Source organism: Panthera leo, chromosome A3, assembly GCF_018350215.1.
Source record: "Panthera leo isolate Ple1 chromosome A3, P.leo_Ple1_pat1.1, whole genome shotgun sequence".
NCBI lineage: Eukaryota > Metazoa > Chordata > Mammalia > Carnivora > Felidae > Panthera > Panthera leo.
Genome location: NC_056681.1, coordinates 617,897 through 634,639, shown reverse-complemented (window position 1 = coordinate 634,639; position 16,743 = coordinate 617,897). Strand labels below are relative to the sequence as shown.

Sequence of the window (16,743 nt, the reverse complement as noted above, 5' to 3'; positions counted from 1 at the left end):
GTCCCGGCGGCCCCCGCGCGCCTCATCCCGGCGGTCTCCGCGCCAGGCACTTCCGGCGGCGGCGGCGGCTTTCGGGAGGAAGTGCCGGTGGGCTGCGAGGGCGGAAGCGGTGCGCTGGCCGCTCTAGCCGGTGAGGCCCGCGGGGTCTCTATGGCTGCGGCCGGGAAGCCCGCGCGGAGGCGGAGGCGGAGGTGGAGGCGGAGGGGCCCCGCCCGGGCGAGGGGGCGCGATCTGGGGCGACGGGGCCGGGGCCGGAGGTGACAGGGCGAGCGGAGGCGGGCTGGGGCCGGGGAGGCCGCGGGGGCGGGGGGGTGGGGGGGGGGAGAGGGGTGACCTGGGGGGCGGGGCCGGGGAGCGCCGGGCGCGGAGGGAGGGGAGCCGAGGCCGCGGGACCAGCGGCTTTTCTACTCGGAGCTGATGGCCTTGCCGGCCCTTTTTCTCGTCCCCCAAACGGGAGGGAGAATAGGCTGCGGCGAGGACTGCGGAGTGCAGCTGTCGGCGCAGCGCGCGGCGTCGGCCCCGCAGGGGTAGCCCGGCAGTAAGGGCGGCAGGTCCGGGACCCCTCGGCTTGTGTTCCTCGCAGCTCTGAGGCCCCGAGGACGCGCCCCTGCCTTCGTTCCGTCCAGGATGGACGAGGAGAGCCTGCAGACCGCCCTGCGGACCTATGACGCCCAGCTGCAGCAGGTGGAGCTGGCTCTGGGAGCCGGCCTGGATCCCTCGGAGCTGGCCGACCTGCGCCAGCTGCAGGGGGACCTGAAGGAGCTGATCGAGCTCACCGAGGCCAGCCTGGTGTCCGTCAGGAAGAGCAAGCTGCTGGCCACGTTGGACGGAGAGCACCCAGCCCGGGCCGATGCCGAGTACCTGGCTTTCCAGGAGGCCGTTGCTGAGGGGGCGCAGGGGTCTGTAGCCCCCAGGGCAGAGCTGGAGACGGCTCCTGAAGGGGAGGCCAGGCCGGAACCCAGCAGGCCTGGGCAGGAGGAGGAAGAGGGAGAGGACGAGGAGGAGGAAGAGTGGAGTGGGAGGAAGGTGAACGCCCCCTACTACAGCTCCTGGGGCACCCTGGAGTACCACAACGCCATGATTGTGGGCGCAGAGGAGGCGGACGACGGCTCGGCGGGCGTGCGGGTCCTTTATCTCTACCCCACTCACAAGTCCCTGAAGCCCTGCCCGTTCTTCTTGGAGGGCAAGTGCCGCTTCCAGGAGAACTGCAGGTAAAGCCTTTGCATCTGGGGGCCCACGGAGTGGGGGAGGAGGGGCACAGGGTCACAGTGGGTCCTCTGCCCGCAGGGTGCTGACAGAGAGAGGGCTTTGGGGGCCGGTGGATCCTCACAGCCGTGTCCTTGTTTACGTGCCCCCTGGATTTCCGTGGGCAGATGGGGAAGTGTGGCAGGGCTTACCTTGCAAAGAACGGCCCCCCACCCGCCGCTGGTTTTGTTCAGAGCGAAGCCCGCTGCAGTACAGGTCCCCGCCAGCGCCCCGGCTCCGCCACCCAGCCTCCTGGGTGGCCGGCGTTTGCCAGTCTGCTTCAGCGCTTTTCCCCGTGCTGTGTGGCTTTCTCTGGCTTGTCTCAAAGCGGATTCTAGAAGCTACTAGTTTTTTCACCTATGAACACTTAAGGGTGTACCCCAACAAGGTTATCAGTCACGTTTTGTTTACATTGAAATTTCCGTGGCTGTCGGAACGACGTCTTCTGTTTCTTAAGTGTGTAACTTTGCCTTTGCTCCTTTTTACTTTGTCTTTGGAAGGAACATCTGCTGAAATCTTTCGCAGGTAATTTTCTTTTTTAGTCAGTAGTGCGGAGACACCGTTCCTAGGTCTTCGGTTGGCGTCTTTCCTTGTAGACTGCCGCTGGGCCCGTAGCGTTCTCTGGCACATTTTTCCTTCTTTTTTTCTCTAAGTTTTACTAAAGCGTAGCTTACGTACGGAAGGGCGCATCCACCGTAGGTGTGCCCGACGAGCGTGCGCGGAGTGGACACACCCACGTGCTGGGGAGCAAGTGGGTCAAGGAGCAGAGCAGTAAGCCCTCCGACCTCTCTGCCGTTAGTCCCTCTGGGGCCCCTCCACGCCCCTGGCGACGCACCCGGGCGCTGCTTCCTCCGGGTCAGGCCCTGGTCCCAGACTTCCGCGTGCGTGAACTCATCCGTACAGCAGCCCTGCGAGGTGGGCCCTGCCACGGCCGAGGTTGCCGGGCTCGGGGAGGTGGCGCGGGAGCCTGCGCCGGGGGACAGGCCAGCTCTGAGATGGCCCCCGGGTGCCGTACCTTCCCAAGCTGCTGCTGCGTTAGCTTTAGGCCTAACGCGTCCCGCAACAGCGCTCGCCTCCACCTAGGAGCAATCAGCTATTTTCTCGCGTTTCCTTTGCGTTTTTAAAAGTGATATAAAATAGGTAAAGTTGAAGCACCCTTCGACTCCCCACTCTGTTACTGCCCCCTCCCCACCTCAGGGGGCTGTCATCCTCACAACTCCATTGTGTTTCTGGTGTGTGTTCTTCACAGATGCGAGCGTGTATGCGAAGGCTGCGTATTTGTGCTGTTTTTTTTTCTTTCAATGTTTAATACACGTGTGTTTAACGTTTATTTTGGGAAGAGAGAAGGAGACACAGAACCCGAAGCAGGCTCCAGGCTCTGCACCGACAGCACAGAGCCCGTCGAGGGGCTCAAACCCACGAACCGTGAGCTTATGACCTGAGCCGAAGTCAGAGGTTTGACCCACTGAGCCCCCCAAGGCACCCCATGTTTGTGCTGTTTTTAAAACAAGTGTCTCACACGGTGTGGTTCATTTTATAGTTGGCTTTGCTCACTAGGCACGTTTGTGAGCGGCATCTATATTGGTGTTTACAGAGGTGTCTGGTAACTGCTATTTTTTCTTCTGAAACGCTACATTCTCTTTATTCTGTTTCCTTCGGGGTGTTTTCCAGTTTTTATTTATACAAACAACTGGCTGTGAACATCTCAGTGTCTTCTGTGTTCCCGCTGAGAATTTCCCCAGGACGTGACGTCGCCCGTGTGCAGAGTACATGCAGTTTCTGGTCCCAGGTGTCCCAGTCCTTGTCTTTAGTCTTCTCTGTAACCACCGGTGGGAACATCACGTGACTTGCAGATTCCTGCCGGCTGACAGCTGGGAAAAGGGTATCATGATTGGATTTGTACCTTCTAGATGCTAGTGAGGTGGAGTAGCTTTTGATACGTTGGTTGTAACTTAGTCTGTACGTTTCGATCTCCTCTGTAAAACGGAAAGGAGAACTGGTTTTCACAGTGGTTCCGAGAATGAAAGACGTCAATGTGTGCAAAGAATCTAAGATGGCACGTCACACGTTGTAAGTTCAGAGTGGGTATAAACTTTCATCTTGCCGCAAAATAAAATCAGACGTGGGAAGTAAATTCATAGCCTGGGGATTACTGTAGCCCCCTGGCCGTCACCACTCAGTGAGAACTGCCGCCACCCCCGAGGCCCCTCCGTGCACCTCAAACCAGACATGGCCTGCTCTCTCCTACAGAAATCCCCACGCTTCCAGACTTTTATTACAATCGCCTCTCTGTGTTCCTTAGGGCTCATCACCCAAGTGTAACTGTTTTGTAAGTGCCCTAGTGTAGTCTCGCTCACTAAGCTGCTGTGTCTGAATCTGGCCGTCCACACCTTTCTGCCTGCCTTTCCTGGCCTCACAGTCGATTGAGGGAGTGGGCCCTCGGCCCCGCCACTGAACACCCCTGGTGGGGTCCAGCACGTCCCTCTGCGAGCGGGCAGCCGCAGCCGGGGACCATACGCAGGCTCACACTCTTCGGCAAGACAGCGTGTACGGTTCTTTCATCAGGAGCTACTTGCTGCCTCATTTGGTGACATTCGCAGTGATCGATCCCTTGGTGATAAGTGCCTAATCCACTGATCTGGTGGGGATTGCAAAGCAGACATCTTTCAGTCCCTTTGCATTTATTACCTTTAAAGAGGCTTTCCGTCATCTGTGGTTTGGCTACCCAGTGTTAACAGTTCACATAGGAAATGCAGGACAAATGCTGGATTTTCCTGTTTGCTTGCTTGCTTGCTTGCTTTCTTTCTTTTTCTTTCTTTCTTTTTTCTTTCTTCTTTCTCTTTCTTTCTCTCTTTTTTCTTTCTTTCTTTTTCTTTCTTTCTTTTTTTTCCTTTCTTTCTTTCTTTCTTTCTATAGTGTATTTGAAACCAAGTTAGTAACATAATAGTGTATTAATGGTTTCAAGAGTAGAATTTAGTGATTCGTCATTTACGTACAACACCCAGTGCTCACCCCAACAAGTGTCCTCTTTTTTTTTTTAATTTTTCTTAATGTTTATTTATTTTTGAGAGAAAGAGAGACAGAGCACAAGCAGGGGAAGGGCAGAGAGAGAGGGAGACACAGAATCTGAAGCAGGTTCCAGGCTGCGAGCTGTCACCACAGAGCCCAGCAAGGGGCTTTAACCCACAAACCGTGAGATCATGACCTGAGCCGAAGTCGGACGCTTAACTGAATGAACCACCCAGGCATCTCCAGCAAGTGTCCTTCCTCCTTAATGCCCATCACCCCCTTTAGCCCATCACCCCCCCCCCCCCACCTCCCAGCCAGCAACCCTCAGTTTATTCTCTGTATTTAAGAGTCTCTTATGGCTTGCTTCCTGCTGTTTTTATCTTATTTTTCCTTCCCTTCCCTATGTTTATGTGTTGTGTTTCTTAAATTCTACCTATAAGTGAAATTGTATGATATTGGTCTTCTCTGATTTATATTGCTTAGCACAACATGTTGTAGTTCCATCCACGTTGTTGCAAGTGGCAAGATTTCATTCTTTTTCATCGCTGAGTAATGTTCCATTGGGTATATATACATATACCACATCGTCTTTATCCGTTCACCAGTCTGTGGACATTTGGGCTCTTTCCCTACTTTGGCTATTGTCAGTAGTGCTGCTATAAACATTGGGGTGCATGTGCCCCTTCGAATCAGCATCCTGTATCCTTTGGATAAATTCCTAGTAGTGTAATTGCTGGGTCATAGGGTAGTTCTGTTTAGTTTTTTGAGGAACCTCCATCCTGTTTTCCAGAGTGGCTGCACGAGCTTGCATTGCCACCAACAACACAAAAGAGATCCTCTTTCTCTGCATCCTCACCAACATCTGTTGTTGCCTGAATTGTTAACGTTAGTCATTCTGACAGGGGTGAGGGGGTATCTCATGGCGGTTTTGATTTGTATTTCCCTGGTGATGAATATGTTGAGCATCTTTTCGTGTGTCTGTTGGTCATCTGGATGTCTTCTTTGGAGAAGCGTCTATTCATGTCTTTGCCCATTTCTCCAATGGACTATTTGTTTTCTGGGTGTTGGGTTTGATGAGTTCTTTATGGATTTTGGATACCAGCCCTTTATCTGATATGTCGTTTGCAAATATCTTCTCCCATTCTGTCGGTTGCCATTTAGTTTTGCTGATTGTTTCCTTCCCTGTGCAGAAGCTTTTTATCTTGATGAGGTCCCGGTAGTTCATTTTTGCTTTTGTTTCCCTTGCCTCCGGAGACGTGTTGAGTAAGGAGTTGCTGCGGCCAGAGTCAAAGAGGTTTTTTCCTGCTTTCTCCTCGAGGATTTTGATGGCTTCCTGTCTTACGTTGACGTCTTTCATCCATTTTGAGTTTATTTTTGTGTGTGGTGTAAGAAAGTGGTCCAGGTTCATTCTTCTGCATGTCGCTGTCCAGTTTTCCCAGCACCAGTTGCTGAAGAGACTGTCTTTATTCCATTGGATATTCTTTCCTGCTTTGCCAAAGATTAGTTGGCCATATGTTTGTGGGTCCATTTCTGGGTTCTCTATTCTGTTCCTGTTTTCTTTACATAGTTTCCAAGATAACGAGTTGGTTTTCTTTCACGGTGAGAAAGTAATGAATTAGGTTTAAAAAAAATATTTCCAGGGGTGTCTGGGAGGCTCAGTTGGTTGAGCATCTGACTTGGTTTCAGCTCAGGTCATGATCTCACAGTTTTGTGGGTTCAAGCCCCACATCAGGTTCTATACTGGCATCCCAGAGCCTGCTTGGGATTCTCTGTCTCCTTTCTCTCTGCCCCTGCCCCTGCCCCTGCCCCATTTGCACTGTCTCTGTCTCTCTCAAAATAAATAAACTTAAAAAGATGCTTTTAAAATATATCCAGTATCTTTATGGACTCATGGATTTCAGTATATTTGACAAATTTCAATCTCTTGAGATTCTGATCCTTATTGAGATTCAAGCTGTCCCATGTGGAATCAATGACGTCTCCAAGAAGCCCTGGCTTTGTTTTTTTCTTTTCCTTTTCTCTTCTTTTCTTATTCTTTTTCTTTTCTTTTTTTTTTTTTTTTTTTGAGAGAGAGAGAGAGAGAGGGCGCAAGTGATCGAGGGGCAGAGAGAGAAGTGGGGCTCACCCGGGGCTCACGTTTTACACGAAGCAGGGCTTGTGTTCACCCAAAGTGGGGCTCGAGCTCACCCGACGTGGGGCTGAAACTCATGAACCATGAGATCATGACCTGAGCTGAAGTCGGATGCTTAACCGACTGAGCCACCCAGGTGCCCAGCCCTGGTTTCCTTTAATGGGAGATGGTTTTGCAAGACAGTGCAAGCACTGGGATACTCTTTGTTACTGGGCAGTCATTGTCCTGGGTCTTTTCAGTACACAGAGCTAAGAAGTCTAGGTGGATGTGTGCGTCTGCGTGTGTAAGCATGTGTGCACACGCCATGAACCTATTTTTTAAGGACAGAATACCTTGTGAATTCATACTCCTCTTTCCAATTCAGATCAGGACTGTGGCATTTTTACTTAATCTTCTCTGGACCACATCTTTATTTCCTTCTCTGGTTCTCAAGGGCATGGCGGACCCTAGATGTCCCATCCGGACTTCTTGGTTTCATCTTGTCTTACACACGTGACACTGAGAGTCACAACAGCCTCTCTTTGGTAGGATGACTGACGACTACCTCGTGTGGTCCTACAGTGTCCGACCACACAGTGTCCTGTGCCATCATCTTCCTCTTACACTCAGCCGTAGTTCTAGAAAGAATTGCGTGTTTCATGCTCACCAGCGTCCCACATGTTGGTGTCTTTCTAGTCAGTTTGGTTGTCTGAGGCTCATTTTCTATTAGATTCCTCAGGACGGGCTCACGGGAATAATATTCCCAGAGATCTGGCACACTGATAAATTTTTGTTTGTGTCTTTTAGTCTTTTTTTTTTTTTTTAATTTTTTTTATGTTTTTATTTATTTTTGAAGGAGACAGAGACAGAGCATGAGCTGGGGAGGAGCAGAGAGAGAGGGAGACATAGAACCTGAAGCAGGCTCCAGGCTCTGAGCTGTCAGCACAGACCTGACCCGGGGCTCGAACTCACGAAACTGTGAGATCATGACCTGAGCCGAAGTCAGACGCTTAACCGACTGAGCCACCCAGGCGCCCCTGTGTCTTTTAGTCTTGAAGATGAGTTTCGTTGGATGTGAAATGCTCACCTTGCACAACTTCCTTTGAATGTCTTAAATATGTTACTCTGTTTTCTTGTTACATGAGATATTGTTGAAAAGCTTAATAGTGATCTGACTTTATTTCCTTTATAAGTCACATGCTCTAATAGTGTAAGGTAAGGGTCCAATTTCATTTTTTTGTATGTGGATGTCGCTTTTCCAGCACTATTTGTGGAAAAGACTGGTCTTTCCCCATTGAGTGGTCATGACCCACTTGTTGAAAATCCATTGATTATGCACGTGAGGGGTTACTTCTGAGCTCTGTCTCCTGTTTCATCCATCTGTACGTCTGTGTTTAGGACAGCGCTACCTTGTTGTGATTGAGCTTTGAAATCAGAAAGTGGTAGTTCTCCAACGTTTGCTCTGTTTTTCGGGATTCTTTTGGGTATCGAAGATCCTTCGCAATTACATGTGAATTTTAGTATGTGTTTATTTTTAACTTTATTTGTGAAAGAACATGCGTGTGTGTGTGTGCAAGCAGGGGAGGAGCAGAGGGAGAGAGAGAGAGAATCTTATGCAGGCTCCGTGCTCAGTGCACGTTCCATCCCCAGACCCCGGGATCATGACCTGTGCCAAAATCCAGGGTCAGACGTTCAACCGACTGAACCACCCAAGCGCCTCTAAGGCTTCATTCGCATCCAGCACAGAGCCCGACACAGGGCTTGAACTTGACCTTGAGATCAAGTCCCTGAGCTGAGATCAAAAGTCAGATGCTTAACCTACTGAGCCACCCAGGCGCCCCCGTATGAATTTTAAAATCAGCTGGTCTGTTTCTGCATAAAAGACCATTGGGATTTTCATAGGGATGTATGGAAACCGCGGATCAGTTTGGGGACTGTTGCCATCCTGACGGTTTTAAGTCTTCTGACCATGAACATGGGATGTCTTTCTATTTATGTAAGTTTTCTTTTATTTCAACAGTATTGTATAGTTTTCAGGTTTTGGTCAAATTTATTTCAAAGTACTTTGTTCATTTTGATAATATTATAAATGAAACACTTCCATTTTTTTTTAATTAAAAAAAATTTTTTTAAGTTTTACTTATTTAAGTAACCTCTACACCCAACGTGGGGCTAAAACGAATGACCCCGAGATCCAGAGTCACATGCTCTTCTGATTGAGCCCAGCAGGTACCCCTATTAATTTCATTTTTATTATTTTTGTGTGTGTGTGAAAGAGCACTCACACACGAGTTGGGGAGGAGCAGAGAGACAGAGAGAGAGAGAGAGAGAGAGAGAGAGAGAGAGAGAATGAATCTTAAGCAGGCTCCACACTCAGCACAGAACCCAGTGACTGTGAGATCATGACCTGAACCAAAATTGAGAGTCGGCTGCTTAACCGACTAAACTACCCAGGCGCCCCAGATTTCGTTTTTAGATTGCTCATTGCTAGTGTATTAAAATACAACTGATTTTTGTGTTGATCTTGTATCCTGTGATATTGCTGAATTCATTTATTAGCCCTAATAGGACTTTCTATGGATTACTTAGGATTTTCCTCTTTAATTTAAAGTTGTTTTTTTTTTTTTAAGTTTATATATTTGTTTTTGAGAGGGAGGGAGGGAGGGAGGGTCAGAGAGAAGGGAGAAAGAGAGTCCCAAGCAGACTCCACGCCATCAGCACAGAGCCCAGCTCAGGGCTTGAACTCACAAATTGTGACATCATGACCTGAGCTGAAATCAAGAGTCAGATGCTTAACCAACTGAGCCACGCAGGCTCATCCCCTATTTAGGATTTTCTGTACAGATATTCCCCCACTTTTCAAAAGTTCATGTTACACCACTTTTATGAAAAGTCTACATTAGTAACTTTCAACATATTGTCATCGTTGGACCCAAAATAAGTCTCTTATAGATAGCATAGAATTTGATGACTCTTTTTACCCATTTTTCCAGTTTTGCCTTTGAATTAGAGTTTACCTCACTTACATTTAAAGTGGTTACTGACGGGTGGCTGGGTAGCTCTGTTGGTTGAACAGTTGACTCTGGATTTCGGTTCAGGTCATGATCTCGTGTGGTTCGTGGGTTCGAGCCCCGCATCGGGCTCTGTGTTGACAGCTCAGAGCTTGGAGCCTACTTCAGGTTCTGTGTCTCCCTCTCTCTCTGCCCCTCCCCCACTCATGCTTTGTCTCTCTCTCTCTCCATCAAAAATAAATAAATAAGGGGCACCTGGGTGGCTCAGTCAGTTGACCGTCCAGCTTTGGCTCAGGTCATGATCTCACAGTTTGTGGGTTTGAGCCCCACATCGGGCTCTGTGCTGACAGCTTAGAGCCTGGAGCCTGCTTTGAATTCTTGTCTTCCTCTCTGTCTGCTCCTCCCCCACTCATGCTCTGTCTCTCTCTCTCTCCTTCAAAAATAAATAAAAACATTAAAAATTAAAAAAAAAATAAATAAGCATTTTAAAAATTACAAAAAATTATTTTAGAAATTAAAAATAAGTAAAGTGGTTACTGATAGGCAAAGACATCTCGGTCATTTTGTTCTTTGTTTTCTTCTTTTTTTGTTTTTAGAGATTTTATTTTTAACCAATCTCTACATCCAACGTGGGGCTCAAACTCCCTACCCTGAGATCAAGAGTCACACATCCCTCTGATTGAGTCAGCCCGTCACCTCCTTCTGTGTTTGCTGTAGGCCTTCTTTCTGCCGTTTGCTTCTCAGTGCCTCCGTTCCTGCTTTCTTCAGCAACACCGGCTTGTACGTTTACCTACGTAGTGGCCTGTGTCAGCGTTCGCATGGCTTGAGTTACCGTCTAGTGTCCTTTTGCTTTGGCCTGAGGGACCCACACGGGCACCCCTTGTGGGGCAGGTCTGTTAGCAGCAAACTCCCTCAGCTTTTGTTTATATGGGAATGTCTTAATTTCTCTTTTGAAGGATAGTTTTGCCAGAGGTAGAATTTTGGTTGACAGGTGGTTGGTTTTTTTCTTTCAGGACTTTAAATCTGTCATCCCGCTGCCTCTTGGCCTCCATTGCTTCTGATGAGAAATTGGCAGTTAGCCTTCCTAAAGATCCCTTGTACATGAGGAGTGCCTTCTCTTTTGCCGTTTTCAGGATTTTTTCTTTGTCTTTGGGTTTAAGGAACCATAGCTCCAACGGGCTTTTAGTAATGTGGTGAGATGTGAGGGAGGGAAGCAGTCTGCGGTCCTCCAACCAGATCCCGGTGCCTCTGGATCACGACCCTCACCCCCCACCCCCGTCAGGTGGGGCAGGGTGGCCAGGCTGGGCTGGATTTGGGCGTTTCCCTGACCTCCTGTGCGGTTAGGCTCTGGTTCGCCAGTCTCCCCTGAGGACGGGCCTTGTTAGGAAGAGCCAGTGCTCTGAGGTTTTCAGAATATGCCCCCTTCCCCTCCCTCTGCTGGGGCACAAGACGAGTTTTCTCCAGTCTTCACCCGAGTAAAAGCCACAAACTCTGGAGGCTTCAACTCAGACTTGTCCACACCCAGCCACAGTGAAGGTCGTCTTTCTACTTCCGGGTCCTGCCGTGGTGACTGCTGGCGGGTCACTGGTCTGCCGAGTGGTGATTCTCCTCATTCACCTTTTGGCCTCCAGTTTGGCTGAGCAGTTTGCCGCGTGACCTCCCCTCTCTTGCGGATCTAAGAAGAGTTCTTGAATTTTGGTTTGTTCGGCCTTTCACCTTTGGTTGGAGCAAAGGGGCAACTCCCCAGCTCCTGACGTGCAGACCGGAAGCCAGGGGTGTCTGGTCCGATGAGGGTTTCATTTCGGCTGTTGACTTCCCAGCTCTGCAGATTCTCCTTCCTCCCTTTTACACACTTGGCGTTTACGTTTCAAGAATCAGTTTCCTGAATCACCTTCATACGTTTCTAGTTCTTGGAACATACGCTATCTGTGTTGAGGTCTTTGCCGCATTCAGCACTTGGGCCCACTCGGGTTCTCTTACCTGCTTTTGTTCCTAACTGTGGGTCACACCTTGCTGTTTGTTTGAGTGTAACGCAAGTTTTATTGAAAACTGTTCTTTTCAGGTAATACGTTGTAGCAACTCTGGACTCTGAATCGTCTTCCTCAGTATTTTGTTTCATTTTAGTATGTTTTGTGGGCCCCATTACAGAGTCTGTACCCCTCATAGGGTGCAGCCTCTGATACCGCTACTCAGATCTCTTAATATGTGTTTCCTTTTTAGCTTGGCTCTTTGGGAGTCGCTGCTGTGTCTGCATAGCTTAGTGGCCAGCCAGTGATTCGGGCAGAAGTTATTCTCCAACACTCTTGCCAAGGAGGCTTCTCCCCATGAGTCAGTCAACTTATGTGGGCTGGGGTGGGGGGCACATCCATAGTTCAGCCAGCCCCCAGTCTCTGTCTGTTTTCACTTAGCCGTGGCGTCTCTTGGAGCCCCCGATACGCACACATCGTTTCCAAGAGAATCGGGGATGCTCGCGGGTGGAGCCCTTCTGTGGTTCTTTCGTGTTCAGCGTCTCTACATCCCTGGTAAATACCTCCCTGTGACACACCAGTGCCCGCTCCACCCGGGCTCCCAGCACGAGCCATCGGTGTTCTCTGCTGGTGTTCGGGGCCCTGGGTCTCTGCCCCTGTCGCGCTTCCGCCCCCGGGGCAAGCAAGAGGCAGCCCCCACGGCGAAGGCACAGGCGCTCCCTGCTCCCTTTCCGCCCCAAAGTTGGGCGTTTCCTCAACTATGACGACTTATCCGCGTGTCATCTGTTTCGTTTCATTTCCAGAGCTCTGAAGCTGTGAGTTTTGACAATGTCGCTGAGGTTTAGCCTTGTTTTTCTATACTTGGCCACAGCTGGAACCAGAAGCTTCCTCATAGTTCTACATGCTTGTTTTCAGGTTCAAGTGTTATGTATTCTGGAATGTATTCCTGTGAATGTTGTGATGTAGGAGATTGAGTTGGGTTTTTTATGTGGGAAGCCAATTTCTAATCTTTTCCTTATGAAACCAGCCATCCCTCCTTTGATGCCTTGTGTGTGGCTCTTTGCCCGTCACACAGAAAGCTGTGTGCACGGTGCTCTTTTCCATTCCATCCATCAGCTTGACCATTCTTCTCTTAGTTTTAAGTTCACATTTGTGGATATGCCAGTCACTACTCCCTGAGGTTAGAAATTTAGGTCATTTCCAGGGCACCTGGGTGGCTCAGTCAGTTGAACATCTGACTCTTGATTTTGCCCCGGGTCATGATCTCAGGGTCGTGGGCTCCGTGTTGGACCTGCCCTTGGATTCTCTTCTTCTGCCCCTCTCCCCCGCTGGCATGCTCTCTATCTCTAAAATAAAAACTTAAAAAAAAAAATGTAGGTTATTTCCAAGTCTTTTGTATTTGGTTAACATCTTTTGGGGCACATCGTTGCATACTTTCATTATTATTTTTCTAGAATCATTTCCTAGAACCACTTTCCCAGGTTAAGGAGTGTACCGAATTTTCAGGCTTCTGTTATCACCGGAGAGTCCTGCAGAAAAGTGTAATTGGTGGTGTCCGTGGGTGTGTGTGTGTGCGTGCGTGCGTGTGTGTTGAAGTGGGTATTTAGTTGGATTCAGTGGGGTTTGCTACCACACTGCGTCCTTCTTGGTTGAGGAAGGGTTTTCAAGCGGAGTCACTACTGCAGTACGTTCGGGGCCCAGCCTTGCAGCTGCACTCGGTCATTGGCAGTGTCCTGAGGGCCTGAGGACGGTCCAGGACGAGAAGGAGCTGCCTGGAATCCCGCAGGGAGGTGTCTGCGGCCATCTTTACCCACCCCTTCCTTGCCGTTCCCTCTGTCACTGCCGATTCCTGCCCGGAAGGACTGCCATGTGTCACCGAGTAAATGCCAGTCCTTGATTGCTTTTGTAGGGTTACAACTGTTTCCTCTTTGAAATGCCGGCACAGTAGAGTGGATGTGTGGTTGTCTTTCATGCCTTTATTTGGCAGAGTTGAAGCTTGTAGTCCTTTGTCCCCACGGTTCTTCCTCTCTCCCCCTCCTCCTCCTCCTCCTCCTCCTCCTCCTCCTCCTCTCTTCCCCTCCCCTCCCTCTCTCGGTTTTGGTTTTAATCTCACTGGTTCGCTGATAACTAAAGGTCAGGACATCACTGTCGCAAGTGGGTTCTCCTACGGGGTTTGGGAAGGACTCCGTCCTGTGAGCTCGCTCACACAAACACACCTGCCTTGATCATCTGCTCGTGCCGGGGGCCTCCTGTCTGGTGGGGTTCACACCGCTGTCTGCCCGCCACGTAGTCACCATAGCCCAGAGAGCTGGAGCGTAGCGTGAGACATCTTGTCCTCGGAGCGGCCAGACCCACACCGAGACCGAGAGTGTGCGTGCGTGTGTACACGCACATAACGTGTCTGTACTTACGTGCAGGGGTACGTGTGTGCGTGCCTATGTGTGTGCGTGTGCGCACATGCGAGCAGATGTTTATGTGCCTGTGTGTGCGTGTGCATGGATACGTGTGTCTGTTTGTCCCCCGTCTCTCCCGCCCTTCAGGCTGCGGCCCGGACCGTGGACATGGCCCTGGGTTCACTCGCCCCTGCTGTGCCCTGTCTGAGCCCCTGCCCCCTGTGGTTCTCTTGGCAGGTTCTCCCATGGGCAGGTGGTCTCTGTCGATGAGCTGCGCCCCTTCCAGGACCCGGACCTGAGCTCTCTACAGACTGGCTCTGCGTGTCTGGCCAAGCAGCAGGATGGCCTTTGGTACCCAGCCCGGATAACTGGTGAGGCTGCGTTTCCGGGAAGGCCCTGTCCGTGCTTCACGTGTGATCATTCCTGTAGGACCACTCCTTTGGTTAGGCATCAGGACCCTGTTCCGTGCCCAGAGGAGCAAGACCACCCTTGACCTTGGCCCCACCTTCCTTCCAACTTCCAGGGTGGTTCCTACCCCCTGTTGAGGCCACTGATCTGGCCTGTCTTCGTCCCCTGCCTCCAGATGTGGATAGCGGCTACTACACAGTCAAGTTTGACTCACTGCTGCTGAAGGAGGCCGTGGTGGAGGGGGACAGCATCCTGCCCCCACTGCGCACAGATCCCACAGGGTCCTCGGACTCAGACAGCGGCGATGCGGACGACCCCAGCTATGCCAGAGGTACGGCAGCCGTCCCCGAAGCCAGGAAGGTGGGGCGTGGGGAGGCAGTGGCGGCAGCAGCCCGAGAGGCTTCCGGCTGGCGGGGACCGTGAGCATCTCGCCAGAGGGCTGGAGAGAGTGACCACAGTGAGGCGGGCTGTGTTCAGGGGGCTGCGTGCAGTCGTGCTGCGGAGGCATGGAAACCCACCCTGGGAGGTGGGGGGAAATGTGACCACGTGCGAGGTCTTGTCTTCAAGGAGCGCACGTGACCACTACAGGTCCACACCCTGCAAACCAAAGCTGTGGCTGCTGGGCACGTGGGGTGTGGGAAAGGACCCGTGGGGCGTGGGGGTGTGGGAAGGAGTGGCTCCTTCCGCTAGGGTCCCCACACGGGCCGGGTGTCCGCGTGTCCAGGCAGCCAGCGGGCAGGAGAGTTTCAGAAGGGCACCCGGCGGGGCCATCCCGCCCTCCCGAGGGGTCTAGCCAGGATGTAGGGGGGAGGCGTTCCAGCGGGATCTGTTCTGTGAGTTGGTGGGTTCGGAAAGCCCGTGTCCACGGTAGCGGAGGGGAGGACTGAGCCGTGAAGTAGGCGATGACTTTTTACGAGGGGACGAGGGGAGCTCCCTGCTCCAGAAGGTAGGTCGGGGGAGGGCCCGTGTGCCGAGGAGCTGCCGTGTGACCTGTGGGGGGAGGGCTGGAGCAGATGGGGCCAGAGTCTGCCGTGCCTCCTGCCTCAGATTCACGGGCCAACGACAGGCCTGGGCGACCAGCGGGGAGCCCGAGGTGCAGGGGATCACGGCCCCGACCCAGAGCTGAGCTCGGGGGCTGACGCTGGCTGCAGCCCAGGTGCTCCGTGGGCAGTGGGGCCCAGTCGTCGCCCTGTTTCCCGCAGTGGTGGAACCCAGTGCTGCCGACCACGGGACCTGCAGCTCTGCTTTCGCCGGCTGGGAGGTGCACACACGGGGCATTGGCTCCAGACTCCTTGCCAAGATGGGCTATGAGTTTGGCAAGGGTGAGTATGTGCTGCACTGGGGCGGCGGGTGTCACAGCGCAGCTCAGGGGTCCCGCAGCAGTAGCGCTAGCCCTGTGTGCCCCCAGGTTTGGGCCGACATGCAGAGGGCCGGGTAGAGCCCATCCATGCCGTGGTGCTGCCTCGGGGGAAGTCGCTGGACCAGTGCGCAGAGATTCTGCACAAGAGGACGAAGGGCAGCAAGGCTGGCATCCAGAGGCCCCCGAAATGCCCGCGGAGAGGGGTTGGACGCCCTCCCCCTCGTAGCGTGTTTGACTTTCTGAACGAGAAGCTACAGAGCCGGGCCCCTGCGACCCTGGAGGCGGGGGTGGCCTCCCCAGGGAGGAGGGGCAGTAAGGAAACGTACCATGCCAGCAAGAGTGCCAAGCGGGCCCTGAGCCTGCGGCTCTTCCAGACTGAGAAGAAGATCGAGCAAGCCCAGCGGGACATCCGGGGCATCCAGAAGGCCCTTGCCCGAAACACCGGCCGGTACGTGTGGGGCCAAAGTCAGGGCAGAGGGCCGCCCCAGGGTGGGGATGCCTTCGGCCCACAGCTCATACGCAGGAGCCTGCTCTGACCCGAGGGTGGTGGCTGTCTGAGGAGGGTCTGGATGACGGGAGGAGGACGGGCAGTGGCCACGGTGCTGTGGGGGCTCGGTGGCCGTGGCCCAGCAGCCCATCCTGAATGGCAGGCTCCTCTCTAGGCACAGTGTGACGGCAGCCCAGCTGCAGGAGAGGCTGGCGGGAGCCCAGCGGGAGCTGGGGCAGCTCCAGGCCCAGGAGGCAGGCCTGCAGCTCGAGCAGAGGAAAGCAGACACCCACAAGAAGATGACGGAGTTCTAGAAACCCCGGGCACACACAGCGGACAGAGCTCAGGGACCCCAGCTCCTGGCTGCCTTCTGGAAGACCAGCCGTCACCCAGCAACCGGATGCCGCTGGGAGAGGGGCCGGCCTGCTGCCAGGCCAGCCCCCACAGTCAGCCTTCTCGCTGGCCTAGGGCACGTGGACGCTGCTGAATGGAGACGGCCCTGCAGGGCTCACTTCTGGACACTTGCCTGCCCGTTGGGCCCACCTGCCAGTGTCTTAGGGAGTCTCTTTAGCAAGGACATTAAAGTGTTGTGTTGTGTCTTTCAGGCTTGTGAGGTTTTTGGGGATAAAGGGATCTCTGCACAGGGCCGTGGGTCCGGGCTAGGGGGTCCTGAGTGAGGCTGTTGCCCCCTGTCCAGAGGCAGAGGGCCCAGAGTGCTGGCATTCTCTTCGTTCTCTGGGATGGGATTCTGCC

General features: G+C 52.5%; 1 protein-coding gene across 2 annotated transcripts; it reads left to right on the top strand.

Annotated features, from left to right (window-relative positions):
- The first annotated feature begins 49 nt into the window (after window positions 1-49).
- Window positions 50-16,594, top strand: ZGPAT (zinc finger CCCH-type and G-patch domain containing). 2 transcript variants are annotated; one of them, XM_042930404.1, is made up of 7 exons: window positions 50-130; window positions 584-1,211; window positions 13,973-14,106; window positions 14,319-14,474; window positions 15,346-15,465; window positions 15,552-15,951; window positions 16,166-16,594. In XM_042930404.1, the coding sequence occupies exons 2-7, from the start codon at window positions 628-630 to the stop codon at window positions 16,302-16,304; spliced, it is 1,533 nt and encodes a 510-aa protein (XP_042786338.1). In that variant the 5' UTR covers window positions 50-130; window positions 584-627; the 3' UTR covers window positions 16,305-16,594. The 2 variants fall into 2 exon arrangements, with proteins under 2 accessions (XP_042786338.1, XP_042786337.1); XM_042930403.1 differs by lacking the exon at window positions 50-130 and adding an exon at window positions 193-257.
- Window positions 16,595-16,743: the final 149 nt, after the last annotated feature.